The 12,702-nt window shown below is 44.0% G+C and overlaps 1 protein-coding gene across 1 annotated transcript in view; it reads right to left on the bottom strand.

Annotated features, from left to right (window-relative positions):
- Positions 1-12,702, bottom strand: part of EFL1 (elongation factor like GTPase 1) — a 120,664-nt gene that overhangs the window by 19,645 nt on the left and 88,317 nt on the right. The window contains exons 16-17 of the mRNA XM_040642875.1: positions 12,311-12,442; positions 7,446-7,593 (exon numbers count right to left, since the gene is read on the bottom strand). Of these exons, the coding sequence (XP_040498809.1) occupies positions 7,446-7,593; positions 12,311-12,442 (280 nt within the window). The remainder of the gene's footprint in view (positions 1-7,445; positions 7,594-12,310; positions 12,443-12,702) is intronic.

The following is a 12,702-nucleotide window of genomic DNA, read 5'->3' as shown; positions in this document are numbered from 1 at the left end:
ACACGTACACATTGTATGAAATTTTGGGACCGGGGAACAATGCTTTTCTCTGAGAAATGTTAGTCAGTAAGGGAACCAAATACAAAAAGTTTCTGAAATGCTTACATTTGATCCTAGATTTGTTTCTGGTTTCTGTAGAACATTCTGTGGATCTGGACAGGTATTTGGTTTATCTGATTTTATTCTTTTTGATTAAATTTGAAAACTCAATAAGTGGATGGTTTTCTAAAAAATAGCATGTTACCAAAATTGGTAAAATTGAACCTAATTGATTTTAGAATATGGAACCTGAATAGACCATAATGTGTGGAAGAAAATAACATGAAAAAACATTATTTCCAAGAAAGGTTTTGGTTTTACCAGTGAGTGTGTTCACTTTCAAGGATTACTAGATGTCAGTGCCGTTACGGTTCATTGCTATTACTGTTACAGAATATACGACATGGATGTTTTCTTGACATTGTATTAATTTAAAATATACTCTGTGAGGGGCGCCTCGGTGGCTCCGTCGGTTAAGCAGCCAACTCTTGATTTCAGCCCGGGTCAGGATCTTAGGGTCATTAGATCATGCCCGTGTCGGGCTTTGCACTAATCGTGTAGCCTGCTTGGGATTCTTTCTCTCCCTCTCTCTAGAAACAATTTAAAATAAAAATTAAAAGGATATATGCTTTGTGAAATAGGTGATGGGGATTAAGAGCACACTTATGATGATGAACACTGGGTAACGTATGGAACTGCTGAACTATTATCTTGTACACCGTAAACTAACAGAACACCCTATATTAACTATGCTGGAATTAAAAAAAAAACTTAATAAAAAAAGCACTACTTTATTCGAAGTATTGTGACTAATCACAAAAGTGCTAGCTAAAGTCATCATCAACATGCATTTGGTGTCCACTAGGTACACTGGGACGTGGTCTACACATTTTTATGTATTAAAAAAATAATAATGAAATATACTTTAATACTTGAACTTGACAAAGACAGCACACACAGACAAACCTGCAGTTCAATCTTACTTAAGAATTCAGATACAAAATCTAAATTTACAATGAGAAACAAAGGATACATGTATTTTTTTCTTTTTACCAGTCACTTATTATGTATGAGGCACTGTGCTAAGTGTTACATGTGTTATATCTTTAGTATTATCCTCATTTTCTGGAGGAGAAAACCAGATAAGAAAGATTAAGTCACACCCCTGAAATCACAGAGCTAGTAAGTGGAGAAGCCAGGACTCAAATTTAGGTCTGACCTCAGAAACCATTCTTTTTCCAGTTACGCCATACTGAAAAATTAAACAGCACATCAAAGCAATACTTCACTGCAACCCGAAGTAGCTTTTATCACAGGTATAAAAATTTATTTGTATTAAGAGATCTGTTAAAATAATATAGCACATTAAAAATGTCAAATAAAGTAATCAATCTAAGGAACCATCTGTAAAACTGCTTAGCATTCAATAAAATTTAATACCTTTTCCTGATTTTTAAAAAAGGAAAGCATTTAGAAATCTCAGAAACAGAAAATATTTTTAAATTATCATTATTTTGAGAAAATACACTCATATTCTTAGAACACTCAAGAAAGTCACCTGCATAGCTGCTGAAACTATGAGTGAATACACCTATGACATCAGCCCCTTTTCCTCATACTGTAAGGTAGAAAGGGGTGCGCGTCTTACCAGACCTTCAACTTTCTGAGGGTCCCAAGAAGTCCCCTACAATAATCGCTTACGAGGTGAATCAAAACCACTCCATGCCACGGAAGCGGAAGTGTGCACATGACTGTCACACCTGCAAAGCACCTTGGGACCAAAGGCTCTTCAAAACCCGGGAATGCAGAGGCTGCCATTACTTCTAAGAGAATGCAGCGGGCTCAGCCTACCCCCGCAACCTCCCGGGGCTTCCTGCCACCCCTGACCGCCGCCACCGGGAGATCCTGCTGCCTCTGACCAGGACCTCCGTGAGATCTGGACTCGAAGAACTCTGACAGTCTCTCAGGCCGGGACTCTACAGGCTGTCTCCTGTGTCCCGCTCCTGCACATAACACATTCCTGAACGTGTGTGAGAGCTGGAAAGGAAGCTTATGTGTTAGAAGGCGGCTTCTGTCCCACGAGGGCTAAAAAGACTCTACAATTTTATGTATACTCTTAATGTAGGTAGAATTGTAAAAGTTTATAGGATAGGTGGCAAAACAAGTCACCTGATCTGTGACTGACGACAGAGTGAACGCCCACGTAAGCAGCCGCTCAAGCCAACACGACTAGCCCTCAGAAGGACTCGTCAGGCCTTCCCCCAAGCCCATCCTGATGTTTACTATAGGCCCTTCTCTAAATTCTTTTTATCCCCTAAACCTGTACCCCCCGTACTCTAGAACTCAGTCTGGTCTGCTTTTTGTACTGTATATATCAATAGAATTAAACCTTGGTTTTTCAGCTGGGTTCTTTGTCTCAGTATTATGTTGTGAGATTTCTCCATGTTTGAACAGCTAGCTTGTTCATGGAGATTACTCTACAGAATTTCATGGTAAGAATATATCATAATTTATTTATCCCCTGTACTATTTGAGTTGTTTCCAGGTTTGGGCTATTAAAACGTTTGTTGCTATGATTATTCATGATGCACATTTGTCCAGCTTTGTGTTAAGTATCTTCAGACTAGAAAAGGGAGTAATTTGCCAAGCCACAGAAGTATCTACCTCCTGCCTGAACAGGCACCGTGGAATTGTATTCCAAAGTAGTTGTACCAATTCACATCCCCACTAGTTATGCAGGTGAATTCCTACTGCCTATCTCTGCCACCATCTGATACTGTCCCTTTTAAATTTCAAACATTCTGGTGGATACATAGAGGTAGCTCACTTTGGTTTTAATTTTCTTTCATTAATTAATAAGTTGAACATCTTTTCATATGTTTATTGGTCTTAGGCTTCTGTTATGTAAAGCACCTGTTCAAATCTTTGTTCCGTCTTCTAAGGATTGTTGCCTCTCATTTACTTGTAGGAATTCTTTATATACCAGGGCTTTAAGTCCTTTGTTTATTGTACGTATCACAAATTGCTCTCTGACCCTGTGGCTTGCCTTCTTACTCTTCAGTGTCTTTTGATGATTAAACTTGACTTTGTCATTTATGCTTTTAATGCCCTATTAAGAAGCTTTGCCCTATCCCAAGGTCTCGAAGATATTCTCCTATATTATCTTTCAGGTACTTTATGATTCTGCCCTCCACGCTTTACAATACACCTGGAATAAACTGCTGAGCTCAGGATAAGGTAGAGGCTTTCCAGACAGAGGTCCGAGCTGCCAGCACCATCTGCAGAGAGGCCAGTCCTCCCCACTGTTCCACTGCGCCCCTTACTTCTGTGCTCTCTGCATGAGTCCACTCACCCGTCTATCCTTGTGTCAATGGCACATAGCCAAATTCTGTAGCTTTAAAACAAGTTTTGATTTCCAGGGCAGTAAGAACTTCTGCCTTGTTCTACTTTCTTAATGGGTTTTGGTCATTACCAGTCCTTTGCATTTCCACACAAATTTTAGAATTAACTTGTCAAGCTCTGCAAACACACAGTTAACAGGATTTTGACTGGGACTGCTCTGAATGTATAATCAGTTTGGGAAAAGCTGACATAATTTTAATGCTAAATTTTTAAGGCCATAAAGATGGTAGATACCTTCTTTTGTGTTTTATAGTTTTTGCACAGAGGGCCTATAAATGAGTACATTTTATTCCTGGATATTTGATATTTTTGCTACTGTAAATGGTTACCTTAAAAGAATTTTCATTTTATGTTTATTAATAGTATACAGAAATGCAATCCATTTTGCATATTAATCTTGACTAGAGCAACCCTGCTGAATTTACTTACTAATCCTAATAGTTTCTATAGATTCTTCTGGATTATTAATACACAATCATATCATGTGCAAACAGTGATGCTTTCAATTTTCCTTTTTGATTCCCATATCCTTTATTTTTTATTCTTTATAATGCTGCCCAAGACTGATAGTACAACATTCCACAGAACCTGTAACAGGGGGTACCCTTGTCTTATTTCTGATCGCAAAAGAAAGCTTTCAAAAATTTCACCCAGTGAGTACATGTTTGCTACAGTTATTCTTAAGATACTCTTTAACAGTTTAAGGAAATCCCCTTCTATTCCTAGTTTGCTAAGAGTTTTGATCATGTATGTATGTTGAATTTTATTAAATGTTTTTCCTTTGTTCACTGAGATGATTTCTGTTCTTTTTCTGTTAATCTGCTAAAGGTACATTGATACAATTTTTTTAATAAAGATTTTTTGTATTTACTTGAGAGAGAGAGAGCATGAGCAGGGGGAGGGACAGAGGGAGAAGCAGACTCCTGGCTGAGCAGGGAGCCCAACATGGGGCTTGACCCCAGGACCCTGGGATTATGACCCAAGCCAAAGGCAGATGCTTAACCAACTGAGCCACCCAAATGCCCCTTGATTTTTTTAATGTTATTTCAACTTTGAATTCTTTTTTTTTTTTTAAAGATTTTATTTATTTATTTGACAGAGATAGAGACAGCCAGCGAGAGAGGGAACACAAGCAGGGGGAGTGGGAGAGGAAGAAGCAGGCTCATAGCAGAGGAGCCTGATGTGGGGCTCGATCCCGTAACGCCGGGATCACGCCCTGAGCCGAAGGCAGACGCTCAACCGCTGTGCCCCCCAGGCGCCCCTCAACTTTGAATTCTTTTGATAGCTATAGGACTATCAGGCTTTCTATTTTTTCACTGGTCAGATTTTTTAGGACCTTGTCCATTTCCTTTAAAATTTATTGGTATAAAACTGCTCATGATATTCTTCTATGTTTCTTGGCCCAGGACAAGCTACCTAGCACCCAATTCATTAAGGCATCCTGAACTCCAACATGCCATCAGGGGACTTGAGGATGCAATGACTTTTTGTCAACACCACCTGATGTTGCTCACTCAGGGTCCCTGTAGAGCACATAACATAACAGTGCCTGGTTGGGCCCCAATGGACCTGTCCACTATCCTCTCCCATGCTTGGTCCAGCAGACTTTCCAGTGAACTATCCATTCAAGTGGAAGAGGGGATTCCTCGTTATGCGGGCTGCAGGTTTCCTCTCTGACGTGGGACAGAGAACAGTGAGCTTGAGTGTGAGGTCATTTCTCTACTGCACCAGGCCACAATGCAAAGTAAATTATTTTTGTTTTGTGTTGAAGAGGGAAGGTATCCTCATTTTCAGAAACTGGAATTTTGGGACGTGTGGGTGGCTCAGTCAGTTAAGCATCCGCCTTCAGCTCAGGTCATGATCCCAGGTCCTAGAATCAAGTCCTGCAACGGGCTCCTTGCTCAGCAGGAAGCCTGCTTCTCCCTCTGCCTGCCGCTCCCCCTACTTGTGTGCTCACTCTCTCTCTCTGACAAAAAAATAAATAAAATCTTAAAAAAAAAAAACTGTAATTATTAGGAAAAGCAAGTAACAAACACTTCAGAATTTATCAAGTATCTTATTAAAGCAGTATATACTTTGTGAAAAGCAGATACGTTTTTGCTTTTGTTAGCCTTATTCAATGTAAGTTTAAATTATTTTCAGGTATTTGGATAAGGATATTTTCTAAAAAGGTTTATACAGAGTAGTTTTCAAAATAAGCTGATTTGTTAAAATATTTTAGTGCTATGTTAAGGACATATTTCTCAAAAACTAATTTCTTTTATTATGAACTACAGTTTTTTTTCTCCTGAGATGAAAAAGTACCGATGATGAAAGCCATGAGGAAAAAATGAAAAAGACTAAACAAAGCTACAAATAAATAATAATCAATTAAAATCAATTTTAGGCTTATGGGAAAATATTACTTGAAATGTAATTCTAAGTGCCAAAGAGCATCTTTTAAAAGAGAAGTTAATGGCGTGAGAAATGTAAGGTTATTTAACGTGGATTTTAACTGGCAGCAGAGTGTGAAAAGAGAAAATAATTTAGTTCGAAGACCCCAAAAACCAATATAACATTTCAATGGTTTTTAAAAAATCCTCTTGAGGACTGTTATTATTTTAAAATATACCTTAAGATTTATCCAATTAGCATTATTCTCTAACCAATATTACAACCTTCAGAAATTGCAAGAAAATGGTATCAGGCACTAAGGAGATGGAGATCTGCCTCCCAGTTTTGTGTGAATCATGGCTGTGAAAACATTTAAAGGAGGAACAAGCCACAACAGCATTTTAAACTGAAGAACAGAGCTGAGAAAACACTCCCTCCAGCAGGAGCTCCTACACCATCCCCACGGATGGCGCTGCAGGGCAGCTGTTCTCCTGCTGTTCCACTATTAGCCGTGGGGGAGGACTGTCCGGTAGCACGAGTATTACAGCAGGAGTAATGGTTGCTAGTACTATTACCAACGTGACTGGCTCGTCGTAAGGATTAAATGAGACAAACAGTGCTTAACACAGTGACTGGCATATTTGGTATATAATTATGTTGATTATTTATAATTGCCGTTGTAATTATTACCGTCCCCCAAAATTTTAAAAATAAGAGGAAGGAAGGCCACTACAAGGCAATTCATCAAAGAAGAAAAATGAATGGCCAATAAAGGCAGAAAGAAATGTTTCAATATCATTAGTAAGCATGGAAAATGTGTTTATTAACAATGAACACCTGTTAGTTGTCTTCCAGACTGGTGAAATTTTTTAAAACGATAATATACAGGGTTGGCAAAAATCTGAGAAAAGAAGAACTTTCAAATACTTTTTGCCGGTTACAGTGTAAACCGTACTAGCCTTCCTTAAGGATAACACAGATCATAAGCCTTAAAAATATGCCAGCAATATTGGCAGAACAAACGCCTCCAGAAGTTTATCGTAACCAAACAGCCAGAGCCGCTCACACGCGGGCGTCCATGTATACGGGAGTACGCACAGAACGGGCTGCGGATTTACGAGCCCCAACATCTCGGGCGTGACCTCTGTGAGGTAAGTGAATGGTTCTTTTCATCCTTCTGTATTTTCCTAATTGCTACGATAAGCACACATTAGCTTGGGAATAAAGAGGAAAAGTGGTCTCGACAAAAAGTGACCTGGGATGCCTATTTTATGCCAAGTCCCCATCACCAGGATGGAGAAATGGAAAGATTTCCTGACAGTGTACCTTGTGGAGACGACATCAGGAAGGACAGAAGTTGGCCCAGGCGCCCCTAAGCTCACAACGCAGGACTTCGTGCTGTTGCCCTGACACACGGCGTGTGCGTACGCTCGCAGGAAGATACTTAACGTGACGCTATTTTATGACTCAGACTTAAAAATCTATGATCCGACAGCACAGCAACAGTTCATGCTTGAATTGAGGGCCTCTCACTTTTCTCCCCAAACAAGCCCCGGTCTAAGTCCCACTGGTTCAGGACACACTGGCCTGACGTGGGAGCAGCGACGGCTCCACGTCTACCACCAACCTACCTTTCTTTCAAGTCATCCAGGCATCGCTGAAGGTGGACCTCCCCCGCTGTGACCAAAACGTGCTCTCCCGTTTCTTGAATTAAAATCTGGACACAGGGGTCAGCCTGGTTTAACAGCTTCATTCCTTTGACGAGCTGAGGCATCTCACCTAGGGTAACGAGAGGAAGGCTGGTTCAGTACAACGTAAGCACTAAGCAAACCTCAGCACGATGCCCGTGGCCACCAAAGGGAAAAGTGCAATGAAATAAACTCTTAAAATAACTCTTCCAAACAATGCAGCAGCGTGAGGAAAATCGTCTCCTGCGAATTTACTCATACAGGCAGCTAACAGGAGAGCCCCAGCAGCTTACCACCAGGACCCCCACAGCTGGTGCACACCACCTCATCAAACATGAGGCAAATACAAGCCACCACCACTGCACGTGCGAATCCACCTGAATTTTACTACAGACGTCCATGTTCTATGCCCATAAATGTAACAGAACTCTTCCCCAAAGCAGTTAAAATCAACAGAGACAAGTAATCACAACAAAAGACCAGTTCACGTGGTATTCAGTCCAAGAAACTGGTGTCAGGGTCACACATGTAAGATTCATCATTGTGGGGCTGCTTGAGAGAACCGCGCGTTTTCGGAGAAAGCTGCCCTCTGGGCTGGGGCCATGGTGCCCAGCGCGCATCAGGCGCCGTCCACACTCCTGTCTGCCCGTGCTTCTGGCACATGGCTGCTTTTCCCTGCAGCCCACGGGACTCTGGTCCACAGCTCGGGCGTAGCTGCTTCTCCATGCCTTCCCGTGTGCCCAGCAGCTACTGTCCCTCCAAGCAGAGCAAGTGGGTCCTTGCTGCTTCAGCAGAGAGCCTGGCCTGGGAGGCATCTCTATGCCGTCGGGTTTCCCTCTACACTGGAAGGAAGGGCTCCACCATCCCTTGACGCTTGGTTTTCAACATGCCAAACAAACAAAGCCACAGGAACGCTCTGCAATCAGGGGTTTTCAATATGTCTATTCCAGATCGATTTGTTTATCCATATCTACTTAGTTCTGAAATAAGGTTTTTCTGAAGGTAACTAACACTTCATATTAGTTAGTGATGTCCCAACAAGTATTCACATGTAGGAACTCATTAATTCTGTGGCTGGGAGGAGTGCTGGTCTTGTTTTATAGAGGAGGACACAGGCACAGAGAAGCCGAGGTCAAAGGTCAGAGCGCCACTGGCCTTGAGGTGTGTGGGACGGGGGCCAGCACGAGCCTGAGCCATGAGCCACACGTGGGCTGCACAGAATCGGGGGATCCCACAGTGTGTGGGGCGGCCACAGGCAGTCCCATTTGTTCCTTCTCAGTGTACTGTGGCCTTCCTTTGCCTCGAGAAGTGGATTACAGATACCACTCACCGCTAACTAACTTAACCTTCACAGAATTTGAAACATTCCTGCAAAAAGACCACTGATAACACGAATAACACAAAGCATAAGGGGAATGATAAAAAAGTAAATAAAAAAGCTTTTTGTGCTCCCCACTTGCCAAATTATCAAGTCCTTAAAAAAAAAAGGCATACATGCTTAAATCTCTCTCTTTGCGGTAAAGGTGACAGCTTTCCAACAAGTAAAGAAGAAACTTTCTCAAAACAAAACTTGGAAATACAGAGACAACATTGTGAAATGCGATGTTTGAAAATGTTTATTTATAGTGACAGTCATTTTCTTGGCAGAAACAACATCTATTTAACCTCTTAAAATCTGGAAGCTGATTTTCCTAACCCGCTTAGAAGTCTTCCAAATGATCCGTTAAAGATAAAAAATCAACACCTTGTAACAGTGTAAGAAAAACTGAGATCATGACAAATACTCAGCATCTGGATTTCAAGGAAACCTTTGTATATAAACTGCTAACTGGATTTTATTTATTTATTTTTTAAAGATTTTATTTATTTATTTGACAGAGAGAGACAGCCAGCGAGAGAGGGAACACAAGCAGGGGGAGTGGGAGAGGAAGAAGCAGGCTCCCAGCGGAGGAGCCTGATGTGGCGCTTGATCCAATAACGCGGGGATCACGCCCTGAGCCGAAGGCAGACACTTAACGACTGAGCCACCCAGGAGCCCCTGCTAACTGGATTTTAAAATGGGCCCTGTCGTCTAGCAAAGACAGCCCATGATGTCTTTCTCTCGTCTGGACCACACAGCTCTGTGACATACCTTTCCCAGGGGTAAGGGCCATTAAAGTCACGTGCCGACATCAACAGAAGCTACAAGCAGGCCCTCAGGTGGCTTTATCACTGAGTGTGGGGACAAGGTTTTCAAAAACAACGAACCATCACTGTGGGAGCCACCTCCATGACAGCCCGGCCGTCCTCGCCTCCTGGTGCACACACCCCTGTGCGGCAGCGCCCTCCCAGTGGTCCAGGTGGGCCTGTGTGACCCCCGAGCCTTGGCTACACAGGCCCTCAGCCCCCACCTCAGGGTCCCAGACTGCCGGCTGAAGGCAGCCACCGTGCTATGCTGCAGGGCACTAACTGCTCACGGCAGGGTCTTGGGCAAGAGTTATCGTTTCCAAGCCTCAGTTTACCTCGTGTGATGATGGGGATAAAACCCAGCACAGGGCTACTGAGGGGATTAAATAAAGCATACAGTGTAAAATCCTCAGTGTGTGGCAAGGATCGATGATGATGATGAGACCACTACCGGCCATGGGACATCTACACTGCTCTGTACTGCGATGCTGGATTTTGAGTGGACCCTGCGGACACGGAACGGAGGGGTAGCCCCCATGATATTCTGAGCCCAGCTTCAGAAATCAGAGAAAGAAAAGTGGGAGAGCAAGCGCTCAGAATGACTTCAGGCTGAAAGGTGAGAGTGTCTGGTAGACTAGTCAACCCAGTTGAGAAGGAAAAGAGGGCCTGAGACACACGCTCTGCCCAGAAATGCACAGCGTGTCCACCCAGCGGCTCTCGGCGGCAGGAGCCCTGGGAAGTCTGGTTCCAGGAGGGGGGCTACCCCAGCGGTCAGCAGACAGGGCATGCATGGAGAGAGGGCTCTGCCCCACTGTGAGGAGGAGCACAAGGGACCAGGGCAGAGTAAACCCACAGTAACGACCCCCTGAGGGCTCACAGGAGTGAGCAGAGCAGTAGGAGAAGTATTCCCAGACATTCTGAATGTGCACTGAGACGGACCTTGGAGCAACAGCACGAAGACAGAACAGTGCGTATAAAATTCAGACACAGACGTGTGGGAACAGGGCCTGCAGTAATAGTCAAGAACATGCACGGTAAATCTAGCAAAAATAATATATTTGGTGGGGAAAGGAGCAACGCTCTTTTTAAAATTATGAAGAGAACTGGGCGCCCCTTCTAAATCATTTTAGTTTATTTTTTACAAAGTTCAGAACGCTCTAATGACACCCACATGAGGAAACCTCTGGCATCCAGATGGATCATCCCAAGTCATTCTATTTATTACATCGCCTCATTTATGGAGAGGAAATCACGCTTACTGAGCGTCTGCTACGGGATGGGGCGGGGCCCAGGCACCAGGATCCCTCTTCTCCTGCTGCCAAAGCTGTAGAGAAGCCGCTTCAACTGCCCTGCAGGGCTGCCCGTTAACCCGGCAGGGCCAGCAGCACAGGGCAGCACACAACCGCCAGAGTTCAAAAATTACAAATTTCTATGAAAACATCATGGTCTGAATGATCAATTATTTCTTTACTCTCTGTTTTAAACATTTAGCTCTAAATGGAGTAGAGAAGAATTAAGTCCTACTAGAAAGACCTAAGAATGAGCTATGGTGGCCACACTCAAATGTCACAACTCAATAAGACTGAACTTTCTTGCACTGTACGTACACAGGCTGGAGGCAGCTGACAAGGGCCAGAGCCAGGCCAGCAGTGGAAGAGAAGAGCAAAGCAGGAGGGCCCAGATCTGGACGAGCCACAGAGAGGAAGCCGGCGTTAGAGCGAACAGGGTAAATCCATGCAGCCACCACGCGCTGTAGTCTACGGTGATGGCCCAGAAAGGACACCCGTCCCTGGGGCCCCACGAAGATGGCTGCTTACCAGGACTGAGCCCAAAGGGCAGAGAAGCAGTCCTCCAAGTGTCTGCTCTAGGGGTCGAGGGAGCCTCAATGCTAAAGCTATCTGGTAGAACATGAGGCCGAGACAAGCTTTTGGAAGGCCCCAGCTCTGGGGCGAGGGGTATGCGTGTGCAAGGACAACAGGACCGTCCTCCATCTCGGCAGAGAACTACCACCTGACAGTGTTTGTCCCCTGGGTCCCTGGAAGCACAGTCTGGGGATTCTCCACTGACCTACCAGCGAGCGCGGGGAATACAGGTTAGCGATGTCACGGAAAGCTAAATACAAGAGTTACTGAGGACTGGCCAGGCGAATGGTGCATACCAAAGACAAAGAACTAGTTACTACATGGTCTGGCGTATGTGGGTGGGGCAGGAAGTGCTCCGTGTCCAGATAATCTAGCAAACCTACAGGGAAGAGCATATGACAGATTCTGAAGCAAGGAGCTGGGGCTAAGATTCTAAGAATAATCGCATAAAACATGAGCTTTGCCGAGGCACTACCCCGTGCCAAGGCTGTGGCGGTACAGACATGCCCTTGTCTCTGCCCTAAAGAAGGATCTGGTTTCCCCAGGGAGCAAAGGTGCCTAAATGGACCGTTTTCCTGAGGCAGAGGTCAGACTCCCTTTGGCGAGCGGGTGGCATGCAGCGCCTCATGGCGGGGAGCTCACTCCTATTAAGCACCAGAATGAAAATCCACTGCTGAATGAAAATACTGTTGAAGCAAATAGTGAGGCATCAAGTATGAAATGCACACATTTGCAAAATATCATGAACATCACAGGCTTTTAAAAATGAAGTCGTCTTACTTGGGTGTTTCGGTTCAACAGCAACCCTCACAATAGGGGTGGCCTCGAAGTTGAGCGGTATAAACGGCGGGCAAGACGGCACGCTACACAGAGTCGCCGACTTGAGCACGAAGTCTTGAAGGCCCCCTATGCCTGCAGGGAGGAAAGATCCGTGTGGTCAATACAGGGCGATCAATTCGGAATTTACATGAGAAAAATAAGACTACCAACCCAGCATACATGTCATGCAGGAGAAACACTCCCAAATGTGGCAGGATCAAGGCTGACCTGCACCCCTGGATGCCATTTAATTGCTGTTAAAAAGACAGGAATTCCGTGGGCTACTGTTCTCCAGATGCACAAATCACGTGGCTACATCACACTGGGCTAACACATCCCTACTTTGATCACAG

Source organism: Ursus maritimus, unplaced genomic scaffold, assembly GCF_017311325.1.
Source record: "Ursus maritimus isolate PB19 unplaced genomic scaffold, ASM1731132v1 scaffold_27, whole genome shotgun sequence".
NCBI classification, from domain to species: domain Eukaryota; kingdom Metazoa; phylum Chordata; class Mammalia; order Carnivora; family Ursidae; genus Ursus; species Ursus maritimus.
This window is presented reverse-complemented; position numbering and strand designations above follow the sequence as displayed.